The 26,332-nt window shown below is 45.0% G+C and overlaps 1 protein-coding gene and 1 pseudogene across 2 annotated transcripts in view; one reads left to right on the forward strand and one right to left on the reverse strand.

The window, feature by feature from the left end:
* Positions 1-6,991: 6,991 nt before the first annotated feature.
* On the reverse strand, positions 6,992-7,279 carry LOC306649271 (small ubiquitin-related modifier 2-like; annotated as a pseudogene). The gene has a single exon. The product of its transcript is annotated as a small ubiquitin-related modifier 2-like (transcript).
* A 1,617-nt stretch (positions 7,280-8,896) lies between these two features.
* Positions 8,897-26,332, forward strand: part of SCNN1G (sodium channel epithelial 1 subunit gamma) — a 28,001-nt gene continuing 10,565 nt past the window's right edge. Inside the window, exons 1-6 of the mRNA XM_079120050.1 lie at positions 8,897-9,012; positions 12,569-12,918; positions 14,734-15,043; positions 16,417-16,607; positions 17,526-17,629; positions 20,258-20,421. Of these exons, the coding sequence (XP_078976176.1) occupies positions 12,602-12,918; positions 14,734-15,043; positions 16,417-16,607; positions 17,526-17,629; positions 20,258-20,421 (1,086 nt within the window). The 5' untranslated portion in view covers positions 8,897-9,012; positions 12,569-12,601. The remainder of the gene's footprint in view (positions 9,013-12,568; positions 12,919-14,733; positions 15,044-16,416; positions 16,608-17,525; positions 17,630-20,257; positions 20,422-26,332) is intronic.

The following is a 26,332-nucleotide window of genomic DNA, read 5'->3' on the forward strand; positions in this document are numbered from 1 at the left end:
CAGATGTCTGAGAGTGTTATGGTTTGACTATGAGCTCCTGCGTTAATTCAATTATTAGATTTTGAGAGCCCTAACCTACTCAGTGGGTTGACCCATTTCATGGGTTAATAAGTTGAATGGATTACTGGGTGGTAACTATAGGCAGCTAGGGTATGGCTTGGGTCACAGCAGGCATTCCTTGGGGGTTATAGATTTTGTCCCTAACTTTTCTCCTCTCCCCTCACCTTTTTCTTCCTGGCTGCCAAGAACTGAGCAACTTCGCCCCACAATGCCCTTCCACCGTGGTGTTCTGCCTCACCTCCGGCCCAGAGCTGTGGAGTCTGCCCGACACAAACTGAGACCTCTCAAACCAATAGCCAAAATAAACTTTTCCTCAGTTCTAAGTTGTTCTTGTTAGGTCTTTGGTCACAGTAATGAAAAGCGGACTAACACAGAGTGACACTGTGTTAATGTCAATGGAAAAAAAAAACATCAAACCTCTAACTTTTTTATGCCCAGATAGGAAACTGGTGAGATTCAATCTAGCACAAGCGCTGAATGAATACTGGAGTGCTCATTGTGTGATAGGCACCTGTTTGGGACTCTGGGGAAACAGCCAGGAAATTACGAAGTGTTTTCCATTTTAGTGGCAGGCAACAGAAAATACATAAATATTTAATGTAATATCAGTGACTGCTAACTGCTTTGAAGAAAAATAAAACCAAGCAAGGAGATGGAGATGGGAAAAGACTATCTTACATAAGCATTGAAGAAGGCCTCTATGAGGAAAGACCTCGGGAATGAGGAACTGGAGGCAGTGAGGAATCAAGGAACTGTGAAATCTGGGATGACTATTATGGACAGAGGCAAGAGGAAGCACAGAAGCCCTGAGCTGGGAATGAGTTTGGCATCTTCCAGGAACAGCCAGAAGATCAGCGTGGCTGCAATGAGTCTATCAAAGCAGAAGACAGCCAGAGACCTGGTGGAGGAGATGGGCCAAGAGTCAGATAATGTAGGATCTTGTGGCTTTGGTGAGGATTGCAGAAGGCTGAAAGCCAGACAAGAAGCAGAAGATGCTGTCAGTTAGAGGGTGAAAAAAAAAAAAATTAATCAGAATGGTCTAGAAAAAAAACAGACTCTTCAAAACTGTTCTTTTTAAACAGTCTTTAAAATTTTCTTGCCAGGTGGGGTAGCACTTGCCTGTCATCCCAGCTGCTCAGGAGGCTGAGGCAAGAGGATCACAAGTTCAAGTTAGCAAGGCCCTAAGTACCTTAGTGAGATCCTTTCTCAGAATAAAATATAGAAAGGGATGAAGATGTGGCTCAGTGGTTAAGCACCCCTGGGTTCCATCCTCAGTACCAAAAATAAGTTTTTTCCTTGCATCATATTTTCAGCAAAAATTACTTGGAGAATGGTAGAAGGAAAATATCTATAGATCAAGGGATATGGGAAATACTTTGTGGTCATTAAAAAGAATGGATACCTTTTTATGACTTCCATGGCAAGATTACCATAATTTGTAGTTGGGTTAAAAAAAAAAAAAAGAAGAAGATTACAGAAAAACATAAACCAGCTTAGGTAATAAAAATAGTTATTTATATCACAAATTTAAGTCTGGAAGAATACATGATACTGTTAATAATGAGATGGAGTTTTATACAGGGGGCAAGTGATTATTAAGATTTTCATTTTTTTCTCTATTGCTTAACATTTTTACAATGGTTAGTATCATCACCCAAAATTCAAGTACATTCCAATGTTTTCTAAAAAAGAGATAATTGAAAAAATTAATAGTTACGGAAAGAATAATGCTCCCTCTCAATAATGTAAATTAATTACTTGTTAAGAGAAGCTTGAAAACATTGCAAAGATTGATCAATTGTTGAAAACATTGTTGCTCAAACCCATGAAGCAACAGATTAGCCAACAAATAGCAAACCTGGAAATGTACATATTATGCCATTTATATCACACATATGATATGTACTTTGCACATTTATATTATACACATATTGCTACTATCTTATCCTTCTCCCAACAGAAACAGACCAAATCACTAGTGAACATCAGCTTACTTCTTTTTTTCCCTCCAGAGCCTGAACTTTCCATGTTCTTACTCTGACAACTGGCTCCTTCCCTGTTAGGGAAGTTCCAGCCCTGCTAGATTGTATTAATATTTTCTGCTGTATTTCCCCACTTTTAAGATCAGTGTCCTTATAGCTAAGAACTCTGCAAACATAGGCTGGCTGCATGATTTGAGGGACCTGATGAAAATGAAAATGAAAATGTAGACTCCTGTGCAAAACTTACTAAGAGTACCAAGAAGTGACAGCAAGATGTTAAACCAAGCATACAGTCCTTCTGAGAGTGGGACCTGATGCAGTCACACAGGTCCATACCCATAAAGCGGGCGCTGTGCATATTACTCATATGCATGTTCTAGTCCCCTTGGAACACATAAATTATAATATAATATTTCTTATTGACCAATTCAACTCTCCAGTCTGCATTTCTCTGAAACAATCTCTTTATCCTCAGGTACTGCCTTCTAGAGCCAGGAGAACCAACCATAACTCAAACCAGAGCTGGTTCTATTACTCTGCTCATTCATTCATAAAATACATATCGAGTCCCTGCTGTGTGCCAGGCACAGTTCTCTCTACTGGGGACAGAGCAGTGTGCAAAAGAGACAGTAAGGTTGGCCATCTGGGAGCTTGCACTCTAAATAATAACAAGCAAATAATATATGCAGTGAGTTAATTGGAAATTGATGTTACAGGGAAAGTAAAGCAGGAAAGGGGAACCAAGACTTACAGGGATGTTGACATTTTAAATTGGCTGGTCACAGAAGGCTTGCTGGGAAAGCAAATGTGGAGCTAAGTCAGCAAGGGAATGAACTGGAGATCTGGGCAGAAGTTAGGAGGGAGAGCGTTCCGGGCGGAGGGGAGCATGAGTGAAATGCCTGGATGTGTCTGAGAAAGAGCCAGGAGGCCAGCAGGGGAGTGGATATGGGTGAAGAGTGGGAGGCGAGGTTAGAGTGGTAACCGGTTTCACCATCAAAATCCTGGAGGGCTCCAGGAGAGGCCATGTGGTAGGATACAGAACAAGCCCAAGGGCATTTGAAAGGACTGAAATCATGCAACGTGTGTTTGTCGATCACAATTGAGTGAAACTGCAAATCAATCACGGAAAGAAATTGAGGGAAATTCACAAATAATGTAGAAATTAAGCCAGACCCTCCTAAATAACCAATGGATCATAGAAGAAACAAAGGAAGTTAGAGACTACTTTTAGATTAGAGAAAATGAAGCATATAGAAATTATGGAATGTAGCTCAAACAGTTATGGGGAGTCAATTTATAGTGATAAACGCCAATGTTAAACAAGAAACATCTCAGCTGGGTGATGTGGTGTGTGCCTATAAACAGAGCTACTCAGGAGGCGGAGGCAGAAGGATCTCAAATTTGAGGCCAGCCTGGGCTAGGTAATTCAGTAAGATCCTGTCTCAAAACAAGAAAGAACTGGGTATGTAACTCAGTGGTAAGAGCATCCCTGAGTTCAATCACACAAGAGATAAATGAAAAGAAAGGAAGGAAGATCAATTTCAAATGAATAGCCTAATTGTCTATCCTCAGGCACAAGAAAAGAAAGAGCAAATGAAATCATGTAGGGCCTCATGGGCCATTGTAACGACTTTGGCTTTTATAACCTCTCAGTGTCTTTTATATCCTGAGACCCAAGGAAAAATCTAAGAGATAAAGAACCAGCCCCGATTGGCATAAAGAAAAAAAAAAATAGAGTCAACACTCACTATTCACAAGTTCCATATCTGCAAATTCATCTCCTCACTAAAGTTTATTTGTAACTCTAAAATCATTACTCATTTTTATGGGCATGCACAGAATAGCAAAAATGTGAGTTGTTCAACATGCAATTCCTAACTGCCATCGTGTTTCAGCTTTCACTGTAAATGAGTGTCCTTTTACATAGTCTCTCTGGTGTCAGTTTCCCTGTATTTGTACTTTTGTTTAATGAGTTTACTGTTGACAACAACCCACCAAGTATAATGCTGAAGTGCTTCTAGAACACAGTGATGTGCCTTACTATGAAAATATATGTTAGATGAACTCTATTGAGGCAGGCTTTATAATGCTGTTGGTCATGAATTCAATGTTAACAAATCAACTATACAATAAATGAAGTGGCTTTACACATAAAAGACAACATATGTATGGATTGGTTAGTGAAAATGTAACCAGAATCTCTCAGGAACCTAACTATGCATTTTGCCTAGACACAGTCAATCAATATTGGCTAATTCAGTGTTCAAGGCAACTCTGTAGAACATAGCTCTCATGAATAGAAAGACTTGACCTTACATTTCTAGTTGTAACAGCAATCTGACTGTGATCTCTCTTAGGGTATGGACTGAATAGGCTGGGTGGAGGGTAAAACTTTCACTTCTTCATTCTTTCCAATGTATCTATCCCCAAATTGCAAGTGACATTTTGTGGGAATGTGCATTCCATTAGAGACCTACATGGAAGGAGAAACCATGACCATCTGTGGCTGCTGTCCACGGTGCTGATTGTTTGAAACCAACTTCATGCAAGAGAAGCAGCCTGAGAAAAATGATCATGAAACCCACATCAATGAATCTAAATACCCTGGTTGCTACTCTCCAATGATCAAGGACAGTTAGTTTCTGAAAGAGACTGATTCAGTGAACATGTGTGACGAGCGAGCCTTGATCCCATCCTGGTGGAAGAGGAGAACATTCACAAGAACTGAAGGACATCATTCTAGGAATCCTGGAAAAAGCCAAACCTGAAAGCAAACCTATTTATTCCCACTGGTTCCAAGACTTAGGTGTAAGCCCTTGTTTTAGTTGAACCAAGTCTTCTAAGTCACTTTGGGCACTTCTATTAAACCTTCTATTCTCTAGAAGGTTTAAGATCTCCTGTTATTTCTTGTGACGAGCCTCCTGAGACACTGAATCCCAATACTGATCCTCTAAAACACAGAAACTCTGGATTTTTGCAAAGAGATGCTGCACAAAGTTTCCAAGGAGTATAAATAAATTGTAGAGAAAGTCATGCATCAGAGAAGCCAAGAGGAGACAGTTTTCGCCAAGACAATTACCAGTTCTGAGTGCCAAAGAAGGCAAAAGGAAAGGAATTGTGTAGACTGGATGTTTTTGAAACCCAGAATTTACTCTGACTTGGACTTTGGAGAACTATCTCATCCCCATTTTTAGCCCATGAGTTTTAAATGAAGCTGATTCTTCCCAGAGATGAAATATGTAATCCAAACCTAAGCCAATCACTATGACTTGCATGTGCTCCCCCACAAAGCATATATTAAAAAGTGAATCCCCAAAGCACACTGTTAAGAGGTGATTAAAATATGAGGCTCTGCTCTCATGCATGGAGAATTCTGATATAAAAGGGCTTAAAGCTGTGGGTTTGAATTCTTGCTCTCTCCTGCCCTCCTTGCCTTTCTGCCATGGGACGATGAAGCATAACAGCAGATGGTGATGCCTTGATTATCAGACTTCCCAACCTCCAGAACTACGAGAAGTAAATTCATTTTCTGAATTAATTACCCAGGCTGTGCTATTTTCTTATAGGAGTACTATATGGACTAAGATACTAGTTAATGCATTCCCTCATTCTCACGGCATTGTTCAATTAGGGGTTGGAACATGCTCAAGAAACACAGTAAGGCCCAAGAAGCATTGCTCATAATGAATCCTACAGGCTACACTTGATCTATCAGTCCTGATGGACTCTGAGCTATGTACATCTGCGGACTGGAGCCAGTAGAACCATCTTATGACTCCATGGGACAGGGAATGATATAAACACTGAGAAAGCAGAGCAGAGACTCAAGCATAGAGAAATTAGGTGCTCATGATCTTTGGAATTCCAGCGTAAGTAGAACCTGAGGTCAAACTTCCCTATGCAGAAGCTGAATTATTTCATTCTTAAATAGAAGCTGGTTTAAGGTTATTTCTTATACTTGAAATAAACACAGTCCTAACTGAATTAGAACTAAGTACCAAAAATGGAGTGTTTCAGGCGATGCATGATAAAATGTGGAACTGACAAGAGGCTTATGATGTCAGGGGTAGTGTAGAGACAAAACTAATCCACACCCAAGAATCAGAACTGAGTAGAAAGGGGGCTACAGAAACTTTCTGGGGTGTTGCCAATGTCCTCTGTGTCTGTTATGGGGATGGTCGTATAAGTATTTACAATTACTAGAACTTGTTGAATTGTGCCCTTCAAACATTTCACTATGTACACTTCACTATGTCAATTTTAACTTGATTTTTTAAAAAGAAGCCAGTCAAGCTTAACTTCACTGTATCCTATAATGTATCCTGACTTCAACTAGCTTGTCTCCTTTCAAAAACATTCTTCTTTTCTTTTCTTTTTAAACCAGAAGTTTATTTAAACAACAAGATGCATGACTTGAAGGGAAAATTAGGAATTTTTTTAAAGGAGTAATTTACCCCTACTTAAAGACAGATCGCCCTACATGTAACAGCTACATACAAAAAATGTTATAAAATTGTCCTTGGTTTTATAATGATAAATGAAAAAACATGAAAATTTTCCAATCGAACAAGGTATGAAAAGATTTTTATGTTGTTCAGGTTTTGTTTTTTGTTTTTTGTTTAAACAGTGAAAGCAAAATAACTTACTGGAATGAATGAGCATGCCACTAATGGAGAAAGGGATAATTTCACAGAACCAGTATTTCTCCCCATCCCATTTCCATCTGATGTCAATCAAAACATATCATTGGCTATTTAGTTTTAAAAATGCAATATGCTTATGCACATACATCAGTTACAATAAAGGAATGGGGACGGGGAAATAAAACAATAGAGAAAACTATACTGTAGTAGTCGGGATGTGGTGGAACCAAATTGCAGTTTTCTAATTAAGAATGTATTCTTGGTCTGTAAGAACAGAGTTCTGGAGCAAAGTAGCAGGTTCCCTACTTAGTAAACACCTCCTGTCTGCTGCTGGAACACATCAATCATATCTTCATCCTCCATTTCCAACGGTGCAGGTATGTCTGTTTCATTAATTGGCTGCCCATCAAATCAGACTCTGATCTGCCTCATGGACAAACCCTGTGGTTCACAATAGGCTTTCATTAGTTTACTAAGGAGTCTATGCCTCTTCATCTTCAACAGCACCGCATAACCATCCTGCCCTGCCAACTTCAAGTTCATACAGTTGTTGTTCTCAGTCTTGACTCCTTCCTCAGGCTTTTCGTCAGTCATGGAGAGCACCAGAGTCTCCTCAGTTGCCGCTTCACAGAAGAGGTACCAGGTCTGCACCGAATGAACACATAACATTATTCTTATGGTACAGAACATATATACTTCAACAACAACAAAAATAATAGAGATCAGTAAAAATCACTCATAAACCCAGCCCAAGAGATAACCTCTCTTAAAAACACATGTGTTTTGACATATATGTAAGTGTACCTATAGATAAACACACACATACATAATCTATGATTATTCTAGTCTATATCCTGTTTTTTAAACAGCCTTTATCTCAACTGTACTTTTTGTTTTGTCAATCAAACTGAGCCAGTATATTGACAGGGGAAAAAATCCCACTGGTAAGAATTTATCCCAAGAAAATAATCAGAGATGTAAAGGAAGATTTTATACAAAGAATATATTAGTGAAAGCTTGAAGGCAATATATGTATTGATAAATTGATTAAACAAATTTTGTGAATGGAATACTTAGGCAAATGTACATTTTGGGCAAGGAAAGTTGCCTGTAATCTACCATGAGGTGAAAAAATTGTCTTCATTTTACAATGAGAAAATATGAGGTATTAGCATCAAAACAAACCAGAAATCTTGAAACAGCATATATTTCAAAATCCTATTGTGCACACACACATACATTCATGTATGTATATGGTATATATATGTGTATATATGCAAAATAATAACCTTAATGTTAACCATGCTTATTTAGCGAGGGATGTGGATTGCCATTATAATTTTTCACAATGAGCATGTATTGTAAGAAAAAACGGTGGAAGTTTATTTTTTATATTTTTTAATAGAGTTTCTTTAAACTCTATTAAGCTCCAGTAGTGCTGGGTTTGTTTCCACCACCTGGGCCAGTAAATAACCCTTGCTACACAAAAGCATCACCTTGGGCCATCAACAGAGGCACATCCTGGGAAGTCAGACACGCAGACTCTCAAGACCCTCCCGACCCCTGCATTCTACCAAGAGATCTGTAGGTGATTGTGCATTGGAGAAGCTCTGTGTGAGAACAGACCCTTTCCCTCCTGGTGTCTCAGTTTCTTCCTTACTCAAAGGCACGGTGGCGGAAGGGAGGATCTCTGTGGTTTCTCCCAGTTGTGATTTCTAAACTCATTTCTGCTGGTAATCTGCCTGAATCCCTATAAAAAGGCAATTGAAGAGACCAAAGGATGGGTGGCCTTGTTGAGCAGGATGCAGCCTCAAGGCGCGGGTCAGAAGCTAGTCGGAGGGGATGGGGGACTAAAAGCTGTGTGGAATTCCAGCTGGTGCTGAGGCAGGAAGATGCCCGTGATCTGGAGCAGAGTGGAAGGCCGGTCAGTAATAGAGCAGCAGGAGGAGCTGCCTGGAGGTGCCACCGAGACCCAGAGGCATGCAGAGTGCAGGGTGGCCTCCGGGAGGCAGCAGGCACTCGCTTTGCCACCGAAAGGCCCAGGGCAGGCCCAGCTGGGGCGCAGAGATGCTTCAGGAAGGCAGGTGGCGCTGTGGAGTTGTGGCCCGCTCTGGGCTGGTCCCAGGTTCTCGGCGGCATGGGGAATACACCTGGGCAGGTAGGAGGGGGCAGACCCTGAGGAGGCGGGGCTCTAGGGGCGGGGCCCAGGCTCCGCCCACAGGAGCCCTTGGGCGCGCCAACTGGGGATGCTTGCTTTGTGAGGAGAGCAGAAAAGCAGAGCAGCCGGATGGTGCACACCGCGAACCCCCATCCTTCGGAGCTGAGAGGTGAGGTAGCCGCGCTGGGTCGGACCGGGAAGGGTTTCAGGCACCAGAGCGCCGCAGGCAGGCGGATCGCGCGGTAGGTCGGTGGCCTTGCCGGCATCACCCGTGGCTGCTTGCGGGTGGCCGGGATGCGGGGACACTTTCCCGGAGCGATCGAGTCCGGCTCTCTTGTCTCTTCAAGCCGTGGCGCGGGTCACAGAGCGATAGGCATTTCTGAGCTACCTGGCAGAGCCCCCTTCCCCGCCTTGGCGAAGCGCATGGACTTGACCGTGGCTGCTCCTTTTACACTCTGGAATGCTTTCTTTGGAGGCGAACTGTTGTTGCAGAAAGAAGCAAACACTTGAAGCAGGCTGGTTGGTCTCTTGAGCGGGTAGCCTCGGCCCAAACTGTCCTGGGGCAGACGGGGGCAGACCGGGTTTTGGCCACAGGACAGCGACCAGTAGCTCCGTGCAAGGGCGGGCAGGACTTGCTGGTGCTTCCAAGAGGAGCTTGGGTCGGGTGGTCGAGTCAGAGGCGCAAGCGATCTCCACACAGCGCCACAGCAGTGCGCACATCGGTTTAGGTCCCTGATCCCTTCCAAGTTCTGTGACTAACCCTGCCCAAGACTTGGAGCAAATTTCTCACCCCTCCCCAGGTTCCTTTACTGTGACATGGGGAATAGACGAAGTCAACGATAGTCCAAGGGTATGCAATAGGGACCTGCGGTCATGAACCAGGACCCTGGAATTTGAAGGAAAAAAAATTCTTTTAATCCTTCTTACCTTTGTGACCCAGGGCAAATTACCTTGCGTCTCTGCACCTCAGTTTCCTCCTCTGTGAAATGGGGATCTATAATACCTCATGTAATTTGTAGTGAGAATTTAATTAGGTAATGTGCATAAAGGATTTAAATGGGGTGCCAGGACACAGTTAGGGATGGATAAATGATAGTCATTATTTTCTACTGCCACTATCACTATCATTTCAGGAGCAGTATAGCTAGTAGATAAAAAAGTATGGACTCCTGCATTCAAATCCCAGCTCAGCCACTTTCTTTTTTAAATATTTTTTTTCAGTTGTCAAGGGATCTTTTGTTCAATTTTATATATTTATATGTGGTACTGAGTACTGAATCCAGGGATTCACACATGCCATGCAAGCGCTCTGCCACTAAGCCACAACTCCAGCCCCCCAGCCACTTTCCAATATGAGGCTGGGCAAGCTACGTAATCTTGGTGTCTCCGTTTCATTTGCATGAGGGGAGTGGGATTCTGATACCTACCTAGAAAGATTGCTGTGAAAAATTAAATGAGGTAATACCTGAAAAGTACTCTGAAGAGTGAGTGCTATGTGCCAGCTGCTAATGCTTTCTCAAAGGAGGCACAATCCAGTAGTCTACAAACTTGTTTTACCTTGAACTTGAAATATTTGTGGGAGCATTTGTGGAACTCCTTTGACATTACTACTGGAGTCAGGGTCAGTGCCAGGGAAGGGATTGATGAGAAGAGGGAGCCCAGGTATTGTCTTCAGTGAGAAGACTGGGAGTTGGAGAGAGGAGCTTCCAGAATCACAGCTTCTGGTGAACATTTGCAGGAGGAAAGTTTTCCTGGGCTGCAGTTTTATTTGGCAGGACATGAAACCTGGGCCTAGATTTAAAAAGTAAATTCTTGCTACTCTTTTCTTTTTTGGTTAGGGATTGTTGTAAAGGAAAAGGTGGGCATGAGTAATATTTAAAATCATAAAACCAAACAAATTTTGCAGCCACTCTAGAGGCTGAGGCAGGAGGCTCATAAGTTCAAGGCTAGCCTCAACACAAGTTCACAGGAACCTGTCTCAAAAAAAAAAATTAAAATTAAAAAAAGAAAGGCCAAAGCAATAGCTCAGAAGTAGAACCCTTCTGGGTTCAATTCTCAGTTCTGCAATAAACAAACAAACAAATGAACAAAAACAAATTCTATTCCTCTTGCCAAGAGGTTAATAGCATAATTTGGGGTATTGTAGATGGTTTTCTTCATCCTAACAAAATCACAGAAGTCTCTGGAGGGTTTGGAACAGTTTGGCTGACTCTGGATATCTCACTTCTACCCCCAACTCGCTTTCTTTCGCATCATTAGCCTCAAATCCAATAGTGCTATACGTTTGAAAGACCCCAGCTTTGCTCCAGCTCACACTTTTGGACCATATTCCATGGATTCATGATGGTGAAAAAGTAATTCTACAGGCCCAGAATCCTCCCTAAAGAATTTAATGGGGCACACCTAAGTCCTGGTGTCAGACATGGGACTTCTGGGGATGTGGGGACCACTCTGTATACCTCCAAATCAGAGCATGTCCTAATTTGGCTTTGGTACTGTGGAACACACAAGGGACAGAGTTTGCATGTGCCCCGTCCCCCAGAAGTAGTCTCCTTTACTATCCAGAGTATTTGGAAATTAAATATCTCAAGATTCTTTCCCTTTCCTCCTATCTTTAGTCTTAGGTACTGTTGATCAACTGCTTGCTTTGATGAGGGGCATAGCAGCCCCCAGTACAACACGAAGCTGCTCAAAGACACATACCATGGTGGTTAAGGCTGCAAGATTCCTGTCCAGTTCCTCCACTAACTAGCTGTACAATCTTACACAAGTGATCCACCTCTCTGAGCTCACTTTCCTCCTCTGTAACACAGAGATAATAATTCTGTGCCTACTTCATGGAATTATTGAAACATTAAGTGAACTATATATAAATAGATAATGAATATTATTTCACACTATAAAGTTTCTATAACTGAGATGCTTCCTGTATATTGACGAATGTAATAATTTGCTTTCCAATACTTTTCCCAAGAGCTGTTATTAAATCAAGGTGCATTCTCCAAGTGAGTGGTATCTTCAAATCAAAGAAGTGTGGCACAGTGCCTGGCAAATATTAGGTGGCCCACGGTTGTAGAATATTGTTATATACATATATCCTATCAGGTGTTCTGAAGCCAGAAGAGCTTGTCTGTAAAGAAAAGAAATGAAACAGAAATCATTCCACTTTCAAGAAAGCAGCAGGGAAAGGGGCTGGAGGAAATGGGGACAGGAACATGATCTCGGGAGCTGCCAGAAAATTCTCTTGGCTGATTTCATCTGTCGGTAACACCTTGCTGAGCACTTGTCTGTGCCAGACCCTGCTCTGAGCACCAGGGGGCATATTGGGATAGGGACGCTGCCCTCCAGAGGGCAGGTGGGTGGAGTGATAAGGCACGTTTCAGTACCCCCACCTGATAAGACAGGTGTGATTGGGTTGCACTGAGGGCTCCTGTCCCAGAAACCCAGGGGAAAGGTCCTTCGGCCAGTCGGGCCAGTCTTCGCGGGTTCCACCTGGCCCAGCCCCCACAGGGCCAGGCCCCGGGGGCCCTAAGAGGAGGAGGCAGCCTCTTTGGCAGCTGTGGTGGCCAAGAACAAATATCCTGGAGAAGGGGCCAAGGCTTCAGAATGCAGACTGTCCAGCCCACAGAGAAAAAGAGGAAGGAGGCCTCCGAGCTCCCTGGCCTCCAGGGACCTGCCAACAGGCCAGCTTGTGCGCGCTCACCTGCTTTTCTCTGTCCCTCCAGCGCGCTGCCTGCCCGCCAAGTCCCGTCCTCGCCATGGCTCCTGGAGAGAAGATCAAAGCCAAAATCAAGAAGAATCTGCCTGTGAGAGGCCCTCAGGCACCCACCATCAAAGACCTGATGCGGTGGTACTGCCTCAACACCAACACCCACGGCTGCCGCCGCATCGTGGTGTCGCGGGGCCGCCTCCGCCGCCTCATCTGGATCGGGATCACGCTCACCGCGGTGGCCCTCATCATCTGGCAGTGCGCGCTCCTCGTGTGCTCCTTCTACACCGTCTCTGTCTCCATCAAGGTCCACTTCCAGAAGCTGGATTTCCCTGCTGTCACCATCTGCAACATCAACCCCTACAAGTAAGCGGCAGGAGGAGAGACCTAGGAGCAGGAGTCATGACTTCCCAGATGCCCAAGTCCCCGCAGTCTGCCAGCCGTCCCAGCTGGTAGATGCGCAAGATTCTTTAGACCTTTGAGTTCATTGCCAACATCGGTAAACTGCCCTCTCCCGGGGCTCCCAATCTGCACCAAGGTTTCTGTCCATCAGGTACTTCTGGGGAGAGGCTAGCTCAGGGGAGGCACACAGGGGCAGCTGCAGGGACCAGTTTTGCTTGGAGGTTGGGCCTGGAATGAGCTAGCGCCCTCTCCCTCTCCCCATATACACCCACACCAGACCCAGCTCAGCCATTCTCCCAGCTTTCTAAGTCCACACCCTCACTCTTCACAAAATGAGAGCTCCAGGCTGACTCAGAAATGACAACCGGGTGACTTCCAGAAGCATCCCGGCTGCCCTAAGCCTCATCTGAGTGAGCCCAGCCCCACTGGTTGAGATCACTGGGCTCTGTACTGGATCAACCGTTGGTGCTACCCATTGTCAGCTGCAGGACCTGTTCTAAATGGGTCATCAGAGTCCTCGGGATCATGGAACACTGATCTGCCTGGCGGGTCAGAATCCAGCAGGATTTTGTCAGGGCAGGGGTGGAGGTGGGGAGATCAGAAGAGCCAGGTGGTGGGGGAGGAAGATTATCATGATTATCAAGGGAAGCTGACTTGTCCAGTCATCAACTTGTTGGCAAAGTTCAAAATCCATGCGTCTACGACTCATTCTCTACCTCTTAAGCCTCTTTCCTCTCTTTCCTTTCTTCCTCCTTTCTTCCTTCCATTTCTCCCTTCTCCCTCCCTCCTTCCACCCATGATTAGTTCCATAATTACTCAGCTTCTAAAAATCATCTTGCATAGGTTCTGAGGCATAGAACTGAACAACCCCCACAGAGTCTTTGACCTCGTGAATCCCACATCGTAGTGCAAATATAGCTACACTGATAATGAATAATCTCGACCATTAAATTCATGCATATGTGTGTTTCCTATATATATATAATAAGTTATTCAATCCCTCCCAATAACCTGAGGAAATTGAGACACAGAAAAGCTAAGTGAGTTGTCCAAGGTCACACAGCCAGAACCGGGAGGGGGAATTTGAACTCAGGTAGTCAAGCTGTGGAACTGGTCTTCTGAATCGCTGTGCTACATTGCCGATGCCTAGGAGGAGAGAAAAGAGAGGGGAGGGTTAAGGGAGAGGCTGGGAATATTTGGTAATGTGAAAAAATTTTCAGCGGCATCATTGGGCTTGCTGAAGTCAACTTATCGTTATTCTTCTATCTTCTCTGGTGTTGCCAGGGTCACAGGGTAACATGTTCTCTTTCCTCCCAGCTCTGGTTGGAGGGTTGGAGGAGGCCAGTTGGCAGAGGCAGGGTATGTGGGGTGGAGATGCAGCCTTCCCGCTGGGCAGACTTCTGGTCAGCAGTTATTTATTTGTCCTCACTGTGGCTGGATAATGGGAGGGACCTGACAGTCACATCTCCAGAAATGCTGGTTGGGACAAATCCATCAACACACCCCAAGAGCAAGAAGACAGGGTTGGCAGAGGTGAAGCCACAAAATGTCATGCAAGGGTCACCCATGAGCCTTTCCCTTTTGTGGGAGCCAACAGTGACTCTGGATGGCTGGTGAAGGCTTGGTCCTCTTGGCCAAGGGAGTGGGCAGGGTTAGGGTTAGGGTTAGGGTTAGGGTTAGGGTTAGGGTACACTCCATGGAATTTAACCCAGAGAAGTGACGGCATTCTGCTTGAGGGGTTGGCCTTCTCTGACAGTCACTACCTTCCCATCTTGGCAGGTACAGTGCTGTGCGTGACCTTCTGGCCGACTTGGATAAGGAGACCAGAGGGGCCTTGAAGTCCCTATTTGGCTTTTCAGAGGTGAAGTCTCGGAAACGTCGGGAGGCAGAGACCTGGGGTTCAGCCTGGGAAGGCACCCAGCCCAAATTCCTCAACGTGGCTCCCCTGCTGATCTTCAACGAGGAGGAGAAGGGCAAGGCCAGGGACTTCTTCACTGGCCGGAAGCGGAAAGTGAGCGGGAAGATCATTCACAAGGCCTCCAACATCATGCATGTCCATGAGTCCAAGGAGGTGGTGGGGTTCCAGCTGGTGAGACTTGCTTCCTCATGGTTTCGGGGTATGGAATGTGCTGGAACTGGTGGGCCCAGGGTCTCTTCTCCTAGCCGTTTGCTCCTGTAGACCAGCTGGCAGAGTTACACCCGGGGAGGGTGTGTTGTCTGCCCGCAAGTGAGACTTGACTCAAGCAATCTTAAAACATGGGGGAAATGTCTTAGGAGGTGACCGTAGCTCACGGAGGCCTCTCGAAAGGAGAGAAATTAGGGAAGATCTAGGAATCTAGGCAGAACGAAGTGATAGGTTCATTTCAGATACAGCTGCTGGATGAAAGAAGCTGTTTTCAGGCTTTTTGTTATTGCTTAAGATACAAATTCCATCTTGGAACCATCTGGTTGGCCAAGCATGGGTTGCCTGCCATCCTCTTGGCTGATAATGGAAGGCAGGACGTCTTGAAGGATAATCTCACCAGACTGTATCAAAGTGGGAGAAAAAAATTCCCATAAAGCAAAATTGGGTGCAGACACCAGAAGGAAGAAAATAGATAATCTCACAACAAAACACCAGCATCCCTTGTACTGCTGGCCTTTGTGAGGTGCTCTGGCCTGATTTCTCATCTCCTCTTCTGGTCCCATTTGTGGGACTTTTGGGAACAGTCCCTCAATGGAAAGAAATTCCATCACCTTCCTAGGCAAACTCCTCCACCATCATCTTTCCCCATGCCCCAGTCACCTCTTGAGGACAGGAGATGCTTCTGTACCTTATAGCTTGATTGCTCATACTTCTATACCTATAATCACAAATCCTGAAAAAATGGCCCCTCTTCAAAATCTCTGAGACTTTAAAGTACTCCTAAGATCATTCACAGGACAGCCACAAGATTCTCCTTGAGATCACAATCAATTCCTTGACATCTGTCTTTTCAGAAAACTTTCCAAGCCCTGAGTGATCAGAACGTCTGGAATGTACCGTGACTTCCTTATAAAACCCTCATTATCCTATAATTCAAGAGTGGGTTCTCTCAACCACTATATGTGGTTGGTTAGGTTGGTATTTCAATTAGTATTTTGTAAGTGACATAATGGGTACATAGTGTCTTGCCTAAGATCCTGCAGAGCAGTAGCATCAGAGTCTGGGCTAGAATCCAGATTTTTAAACTGTTTATGTAGCAGGAACTCAGAAGCGTTAATCAGCCAAACTCCGAATGTTTCACTAGCCTCTTTCTTGTCCTGACGGCTTAAGGCTGACTTCTCCCAGTCCCCAGAGGTAAAAGGAAAACCATCCTTGTCCTGGGCTTCCCTCCTGGTCCCCTGAGTATCTGGGCTGAAGTTTCAATTACTCATCCTTCCAGTCCTTCCAAAAGGTAGCAGGTCGCCTGGTAACAGCCTGGCATCTCCTCTTATTTCTAGTGTTCCAATGACACCTCCGACTGTGCCACCTACACCTTCAGCTCCGGGATCAACGCCATCCAAGAGTGGTACAAGCTGCACTACATGAACATCATGGCCCAGGTGCCTCTGGAGAAGAAGATCAACATGAGCTACTCTGCGGAGGAGCTGCTGGTCACCTGCTTCTTTGACGGGATGTCCTGCAGTGCCAGGTCAGGAAAGGAAGGCGGTTCTCTCTGCCTCTGGGTCCCCGCATGCGCCTCCAGCTCAGCTGGAGCAGAAGGTGCTCTTCTCACTGATTCCGCCCTTTGGAAAACCACATACACCGGAGCTAGTTCTGGAATCGGTGTGTAAAGTGTACCTGGCAGGGAACCACAATATCTTCAAACTCCTGAAATTACTTATCATGATATGGAAGAGCTGATGGTGTGCAGAGAACTTGGCCTATTCTTGTGATGCATGCCAGCATTTGAGAACCAACGCCGTCCTACAAAGGAGGGAAGGAAGTAAAGGAGGGTGGGGAAAAGAAAAGCCTCCGTTCACATTTGCCAACCTTCAAACCTGTCCACCTGGTGGTGACTGGGAGCAGGTGGGACGTTCTCCGGGACCCTGCCTGTCCTAAGGATTTGCTCCATTCTTTTTTAAACACTAAGCTTACTCTCCCACCTGTCTGTGTGATCGTAGACATATGGGTCCTTGCAAAAACAGAGGGATGGGAATGATAGCTCCCTGAGGGACGAATTCCAAAGTCCCATAAGTTGTACGATGGGATTCCCTCTCTGGGGGGGCATCTCCCGGGACTGGTAATTTGAATGGAAAAGAATGTTACACGTAGGCTGAGCAATTCCAGAGTGGAGGAAGCTGCAGTAGACGTGGAGAACAAGGAACAGAGAGAGAAGCCGGAAAGAGGGCTGAGGGGAGAACAGAAAGCTGATCTCATCCACCTCCGTGTATGGGAACGGGGCACCAGGGGTTCTCTTCTGCAGAGGGAACAGGGAAAGGGGTCATGTCTATCATCCATGGTCCTCAGAGAGAGGCGACCTCATTCATACTGCCCTTCCAACTTCAGCTGAGAGGCACCAGGGGCGTTCCCAGCCCAGCCCTTTCTGACCCGTTTTCTTCATCCATAGGAACTTCACCCTCTTCCACCATCCGATGTATGGGAATTGCTACACATTCAACAACAGAGATAACGAGAGCATCCTCAGCACCTCCATGGGGGGCAGTGAGTACGGTAAGGAGACCCCAGGCCCTCTAACAGTGAGCATGGTAGGTGCAGGATAACTGGGGCTGGGCAACTTGAGCTTCCAGAAACACAGATCGCTCCACCTGATCCCAAACCAGAGAGGCTACTCTCCCTTTTCAGCATTTCCATCAGACCTACGTGGCTTCCTTTCTTCAATGTGGGTGTCCGTCTTCTTTTTTGACTTCTCTTCTTTACCCTTGAGAGAGACACAGGGACGTGGCTGGGCTTTCTGCTGCTGAGATACCACTCTGGTTTAAGCTTGTGTCTGGGGTGAGTAATGCTGGGCAGGCGGCTTCTGGATGGAGCTAAACCTGGACGTGCTGAATAGGAGATTAAGGAGGTAGACACACCTTTATCTGAGTTAAGATGACAGATTCTGGAGGCAAAACCCAGCTCTGCCTCTCACTGGGTGACCTTGGGCTGATTACTGCCCTTCATCTGTAGAGTGAGACTAATAATAATATCTCCCACTGGGAGATCCGCTGCACATGATTAGTGGGCTCGGGCCACCATAACAGGAAGCTGTACACAGGCTGGCTTAAACCACAGACACCTCGTACAGTTCTGGAGACTGGGAATCCCAAGATCAAGCAATTTGGTTTCTGGTGACTTTGCTCCTTGCATTGCGGATGGCTGTCTTCTCTCTGCATCCTCAAGTGGCCTTGCTTCGTCACAAGTGGGGATAGTGCTGTGACATCTCTCCATTGTCTTATAGGAACACCAACCCTCCCAGATAAGACCTCATTGAACCTTAATGAAGTCCTGTCTCCAAATACCCTCACATTGGGGATTAGGGCTTCAACATATGAACTTGGGGAGGCAGGATACCATTCAGCAATATACACACTCGGCACACATATAAATATTAGTTGCTGCCATTACTACCCTTATTACCAGTGCTACCAGTACTACTATCACTACTATTCTATGACTCCTTAAAAATTTTTTTATTTGTTCTTTTTAGTTATACATGACAGTAGAAGGTATTTTTTTTTTATTGTAAACAAATGGGATACATGTTGTTTCTCTGTTTGTTAAGTAGAAGGTATTTTGACACATCATATCTACATGGAATCTAACTTCACATTCTTGTGGTTGGACATGTTGTGGAGTTACACTGATCATGTATTCATATGTGAACACAGAAAAGTCATGTCTGATTGATTCCACTGCTATGAGTCCTTTTGTAAAGAAGTTAGGAGCTCCAACTGGTTGACCTGGCTTACCCACAGAAGGAATTATTGAAATGTCCTATACAAACTGAACATGATTTGATAAATAATGCTTCCACCTGGAAAGGCTGGGTCCTGTCAGACAGGAAATCCACATTTGGAATCCAGACCTTTGTCATCATATAGTCCGAGTTCTAACCCTGGCTGCCAGAAACTCTAGTTCAGAGCACATAGTTTAGAGGAAGAAGCTGTCTGGGAACTGAGAGTGCAGAAGTACAGAGTTCTGGTTCTACTGCACAGGACTTTGTGACCTCCAGGAAATCACTGTCCCTCTCTGGGTTTTGATTCCCTTGTATGTAAAGTAAAGATGTCATTCAGATCAACTCTTAGTTAGCTTCTTTCAGTTCTTATAGACTGATGGTTCATTCGTTCATTTACTGAGATCTGCTCTATGCAAGGTGCTTTTCTAGGTACCAGAGAACAAGACAGATGCCATCCCGCCTTCAGAAAACTTATTGTTCTTAAGCAATGAACAAGCATGTGCCCAGACATTACCTAGTTACAAATACCAATGAGTGGAATGTGGAGAAAAGCAACCAAGGGAAAGACAGAGTAGTGGGGGTCAGGATGGGGGTTTGAGCTGGAAAAAGGAAGTTCAGAAAGCCCTCACTGAGGGGTCATCCTATTCAAGGATGAGAAGATCTGCACAAGAGAATTCTACCGTCTAGCAAACACAAAGGCCCTGAGAGTAAAACGAATGGGATGTTTCTAGAAACAGAAGACTGGTGTGCTTGGAGCTGGTTGAGGGAGGGGAAGAGGGACAGGAGATGAGGAGGGAGAGGCGGGGGGGCTCCGTTATCAAGGCCTTGACGCTCACGGAGGGGTTGATTCTGGGGCGCACCCCTGTCTCCAGCGAGGTGCCCCTGAAGGGTCTCAGGCGGGAGTGATCCCATCTGACTTCCGATTTCTGTAGGTCCCCCTGGCTGCTCGGTGCTAAATAGGTTGCAGAGAGCGAGAACAGGGGCAGGGAGAGAAGACAGGCCAAGGGTCAGGCACCCCGTTTCTGCCTTTCCCTTCCCTGGGGGGGCTCCTGAGGCTTTCGGCAGCCACAGCGCTGCAGCTCCCTGTGGACGTCCAGCCAAACTTTTCAAAGGACCGCGTGGACGTGTGTGTCTCAGGCAGAGTAGCAATTCCTCCATGCTCGGCAAGAACTTGTGCTTAGCAAGAATCGTGACAGCGATGCTGTGTTTGGACCCCTATTTGGGGGGACACAGCAGTGGGAAGCCAGGCACAACTCCTACTCTCCTGGAGTTCCAGTCTAGCCCTCATCTGCCCTTCAGTGGCTGGGCCTTGGATCTGAGCCTTCCCAAGCACCCAGGGGGTCAGCTACCCCAGGGAACGCTTCACGAGGCTTTGACCTCAGTAAGGAACCTTGTCTTTTCAGGGCTACAAGTCATCCTGTACATAAACGAAGAAGAATACAACCCCTTCCTTGTGTCCTCCACTGGGGCTAAGGTGCTGATCCATCACCAGGATGAATATCCCTTCATTGAAGACGTGGGGACAGAGATCGAGACAGCGATGTCTACCTCCATAGGAATGCATCTGGTAGGAGACTATTCTGATTTCCGGAGGCTGAGAGGGAGGGACATCTTTTTTCAAGGATCACCAGTGGGGCGTGGCTTATGGAAAAGGATGCTTGTTTCAAAGGGAGCATGGTTCTGTACCCCCTAGTGGTTACCCCAACGGTCACTCCGGCAGTCACACAGAGGTTGTCTTTGTATCTTCTCTAGGGATGAACAAGGCAGGATGCCATTTTGAGAAAGAATTTAAGGAACCTCCTTTGTCCCCCACCCAACTCCCTGAAAAAGCCCTAACATTCATGGAAACTGTATCAGAGACTGCTTATATATTTGTCAACAATACAAATAGAGCAGATTAATGTCTTTCTTTCCAGGATTCTAGAGGCCTGTGGGGGCATGTAAACAACTATTTAAAGATTAATTAAAAAGTCACTGGGCTGTCAAAGTTCTGTTCAGTCCCTCAGACTCCCATCAGTTTCACCTCATTTACCTAGAACCCCTTTCTCCAAGTCTGTGACCTCTGACCTCACTGAGAGCTGAGAACCCTCAACACTATCAGTAGGAGCACATCTGGGCCCCTGACTCCAACCACATGATTTATTATTCAACATTCAGTTTTTGGTTTCTTTCTTTGTTTTTTGGTCCCAGGGATTGAACCCAGGGGCACTTCACCACTGAGCCACATCCCAGCCCTGTACATATTTTATTTAGAAACAGGCCTTGTGAAGTTGCTTAGGGTCTTGCTAAGTTGCCGAGGCTGGCTTTGAACTTGTGATCCTCCTGCCTCAGCCTCCTGAGCCGCTGGGATTACAGGCATGCTGCGCCCAGCCTATTATTCAACTTCTAATCTTTGCTAATCTGTCAAGAAAAAAAGCCTAGCCATTATAATTTTACTTTGCATTTCTTCTTGGTGGCATTTTTCACATTTGTTGGGGGTGGGGGTGAAACACACTCAAAAATTTTCTTTGTGGACTGACCTCTCATGCCTTGATTTGCATCTGAACTTAGTGCCCCACATTAAACTTCCTAGCCTTCATCCCTCACAAAATTTTTCCTCCAGAGCAGTGGTTTCCAAATCACTAGGCTCACACCTACTGTACCAGACTCTCTGGGAGATGAGCCCAAGGATCCATAATGTCATCAGACTCCAGTGATTATGCTAGAGGCAACACAAAGAGGAACCTTGACTTTAGCAGCAAATGGTGTCCTCCCAAGTCAAAGTGAAGTCAAAGTGAGGCCAAGGGCCCACCTTGCACAGCTGCAGGTGGCTTTGGGTTGGGTTATGAAGTGATATGGAGGTAGGTAGATACTGGGGGACCCTCAGGATAGTTGCCTGGTAGGGCAGATGCTCTTAGAGGCATGTCCTCCAGGAACTTTGTTCTAATGCGGGAGAGAAGTAATGTGTACCAGCTCGGGCTGTGTGGATGCTGATTTCCTAAAGGGAAACAAGCCCTGAGCCCCCACAACCCGTTCAAACTGCAACTTCGAAAGACTTCCGGAGCCAGGCCACTGATGCCTCTGATCCCTGGGAAATCACCAGACTCCCAGAGGACAATGCTGATGTCTTGGCGCCACATTTCCCCATAGTGTCTCATCTACGCTGGGAAGTAGGACCTGGTTTTGCAGCCCGTCCGCCCCTTCCCCTTCTGCCGTCTCCCTGCCTTCTCCCTCTTGTAGCATCTGCTCGCTGGGCTGAGAGCAGAGCTTGCAAAAGTTCAAGAATGAATGAATTCTGCCCTCTGACTTTTTGGTCTGAACTTGGAAATACCTACCTACATTGTTAAGCAAATATTGTCTTTACGAATGGCGAATGGCGGGTAAACAGACACGGGTGAGTTTTCTGCTACACCAATCTGAGATGCAGAGAATCAAAGCCACAGAGCAGGGTCAGTCAGCTCTAGATCTGATTTATGAGCATTGAGAACGACAACAAAAAAGCAGGGATTACTACAGGGTCAGCCAGGGGTCACTAAGAACAAGTCCAAACAAACTTGACTTCCTTCCTTTTTTTAATTTTTTACCTTTATTAGTTATTTACTTTTGATAGGCCTGCTAAGCTGTTAGGCATAGTCAGTGAGACAAAAGTCAGTCAACCTTCTTTATTTCATGGGACCTTGTGTTCAAAGCACTACGTATTCAAAAATGAACACAGCAGAGCTCCTTCCTTCAAATATCTTGCCTTTCAGAGGGGAAGACAAAAAACACATGATGGAGTCCTCATCTCTGTGGAAACAAAGACTTTGTACTGTATCCAGGCTCAGTTTTTGCAACATAGTATATCCTCATTAATATTGGATAAATGGATGGTTGGATGGATGGATGGATGGATGGATGGATGGATGGATGGATGGATAGGTGGATGGGTGGATAGATGGATAGATGGATGGATGAAGAGATAGATGGGTGGATGGATGAATGGGTGGATGGCTGGGTGGATGGATGGATAGGTGGGTGGATGGATGCCTAGACAGAAGCTATTAGAGAAAGCTTCCTAACTGATGAATTCTTGAAGGACAGGTATCAGGCAAATAATGCCAGGAAGGGCCAGCCGAGACAAAGGGCACAGCAAGAACAGAAGGGCCAGAGAAAGGATGTGAAGCCATGTAATGAAATTTCGGAAAAACCACTTTGGTTGAAGTATAATCAATACACCGGAGGCAGCATATTTATCGGAATTTTAGAAAGAAATGATGAGGTGCTTTGCTGAGGAAGTGGCTGTGGGGATAAATATCAGGGTTTGAAAAGTTGTTATCAAACAGAGTTTGGGGAGTTGGATGGGCATTTAGGTCCTGGTGTGAGCAGTGGGGTGGATGTCAGGCTCAGAATTCGGGGGTACAAGAGGAGGGCACCTCTGGGGGAGATGGTGACCACTTCAGTTCAGCTCACACCCAATTTGTTGTGCCTTTGGGAAAACAAGATGAAAATCAAATGTCCAGTAATTAGATGCTCTGACTGGGAGGTGATTCTAGACTTTAAAATATTTTACCATCACCCAAGACCTGAAACAACCCTCAACCGGCAAATGTGGAAGGGCCGAGCAGAAGGAAAAGAGAGAAACAGAGAGAGAATTCTCAGCAGAAGCCAAAAAGAGTCAGCGTGAGATAAATCAAGGAAAGGAATTCAAGGAAGGCGTGACCACAGTGCCAACTGCCATTGAGAGGTCAAGCAAGATCGGGGCAAAAGGTGTTCTCCAGGTTTGGCAACCAAGAGGTCGCTGGTATTCTTTGTCAGAGCTGTTTTCAGTGGAAGGAGTGGAACAGAAACCAAAGTACAAAGGGTTGATGAGGAAGTGAGCAAGGTGGGCCGTTCACCCTAGGGGGTGGGGCCGAGTCACAGGGAAGAGGCAGGTTCCTCTGTCCTTGCAAACCCAACAGGGCATTCTTTCCTCGCGCCTCAGCTGTGTGCTTTGGTTATGTGATCTCTGTGCTTAGTTACCCCATCTGTACAATGGGATGGTAGTGACCCTACTTCTCCTTCATGGCTAGTGAGAATTCAGTTGATGTGTGTGAAGCACTTAGGAAAGCATGTAGCATGAATTAAATGCTCAAAGACTACTGGGGATACAATATATGCATCTATATTTTTTTCTTGTTTTCTTTTTTTAAGAAAAGAGACATGAAGGGAAGGGGGAAATGTTTGCAGAAAGAAAAAAAAAAAAAAAGAGGAATTAGAGAACTTTTTTTTTTTTTCTTTTTTCCAGTCACTGAGTTACATTCCCAGTCCCCCTGGCCTTTTTTTTTTTTTTCTTTTCCCATTACTGGAGATTGAACCCAGGGGCGCCCAATCAGCAAGCTATATCCCCAGAACTTTTCGAAAATTTGTTATTTTTGAGACAGGGTCTTAGCAAGGTGCGGAGGCTGGCTTGGGATTTGCTATCCTTCTGCCTTAGCTCCCCAGGTCGCTGGGATTACAGGAATGAGCTGCTGTGCCCAGCTTGATGCCCCTTTCTTTTATGTGTTAGAGAGATAGATAAATAATACGGATAAATGATATATATTTGTCATACATGTTGAAAATATTTCCCAGTTTGTGTTTCCTTTTTAGTTTTCTTTAGAGTTTTTTGTTTCATATACAAAAGTCAGGTGTTTGCATCGTCAAAATCTTTGTTTTCTTTTTTTGTCATTATGCTTTTGTTTGTTTGCTTTTGTTTTTTGGGTACTGAGGATTGTACTCGACCACTGAGCCACATCCCCAGCCCTATTTTGTATTTTATTTAGAGACAGGGTCTCGCTGAGTTGCTGAGGGCCTCGCTTTTGCTGAGGCTGACTTTGAACTTGGGATCCTTCTGCCTCAGCCTCCTGAGCTGCTGGGAATACACATGTGCGTCACTGTGGCCAGTTTGTCATTATGTTTATTGAGGAAATTTACCTCTTTGAGATTGGATGCGAAACTGAGTTTTCTTCTAGTTATTTTAGTATTTCATTTAATACTTTAACCCATTAGATTTCTTTTCTGCAAGCTGTGAAATAGAGATTGAATTTATTTCTTCCCACAAATTGTCCTAACTTCATATATTTGTAATTCCTTTTTTTCTCACCATAGATTAGGAGTGCAAACTTTATCATACTCAAACAACATCTATAATGTATTACAAAATGAAAACAAAACAAAAGAAAAATAGACTTAAACCATTATAACCCCGTGTAGGGCAAAGTCTTCCCACTCTCTTCTAATTTTTAAAATTTATTCATTTGTTTTGTTTTGTTATGAAATGTACTGAGCATATTCCTCTGTAATCTGCTTGTTTCCTGATTCAAAATATATCATCAACATATTTCTGTGGCATGAAACCCTCTATCACAATCCAAATTTTGTAGTTGTAGCTAGACAGCATAACTTTATTTTATTTGCTTATTTTTGTATGCAGTGCTGAGGATAGAACCCAGTGCCTCACATGTGCTGGGCAGGTGCTCTGCCACTGAGTCACAGCTCAGCCCTCATGGTCCAAATTTTAATGGCAATGTTCAATTTTGTTTTACCAATATAGGGTTCATTGTCTTATACTAAGTTCCTAGAGTTTACAGGTTTTCCTTGGTATTGGTTCTACCCCTCCCCCACCCCGGGGATACCAAAATCCATGGATGCTTAAATTCCTTAAATAAAGTAGCAGAGTATTTGCATATATTCTGTGTATTTTAAGTCATGTCTTGATTACTTGTATTATCTAATGCCACATGAATGCTATGTAAATAAATAGTTGTACTGATCATTTAGGGGATATGATAAGAAAGAAGTCTGAACAGATAGAGAAGCAATTTTTTTGGGGGGGTGCTTGGGATTGAGAGATGCAATTTTTTAAAAATAGTTTGATCCACGATTGTTTGAAGCTGTGGATGTGGAGAGCCAACTGTATACTTTGTCCTGCTGAGCCTCCCAGTCTTGAACGAGGATGGCGTCGGAATGAAATGAATCAAGTGGGAGGTGGAACTTGAAACGCAGACAGAGAGAGGCCAGCTGGGCAGCACTTTGAAGGCTAGGCTGGCGCATTTGGACTTGAATCACCAGGAAGTGAGGAGCAGCGATAGGACCAGACCTGTGATTCAGATGGGTAAGTGGTGGGGGTGGAGGAGATGCTGAGGAAGGGAAAGTTCCAGGCCCCGGAGCAACTGGGAGACTTTCGAGAACCAGGTGAGAGAGGGCGGGTGAAACCTCCTAAACAGCTCTTGATGAGTAAATAGAACGAAGGAGAGAAGTTTCTAGAATGATGCTCAGATGTCTAGCTTGGACAACTGGTCAGATTGGGGTGTCATCAGCTAATGTGAGAAACACAGGGGGGTGGAGGAGATGCTGAGCTCAGTTTTAGACATCGCGTCGGTTAGCTTTTGCTGCGTACAAACCACCCCAAAACTAAATGGCTTCACACAGCAATCATATATTAGCTCCCAATCTGTAGGTTAGCCATGTGGGCTGGTTCATCTGGCCAGGTTTTCTGATTC

This window comes from Sciurus vulgaris (assembly GCF_902686455.1).
Source record: "Sciurus vulgaris genome assembly, chromosome: 18".
NCBI lineage: Eukaryota > Metazoa > Chordata > Mammalia > Rodentia > Sciuridae > Sciurus > Sciurus vulgaris.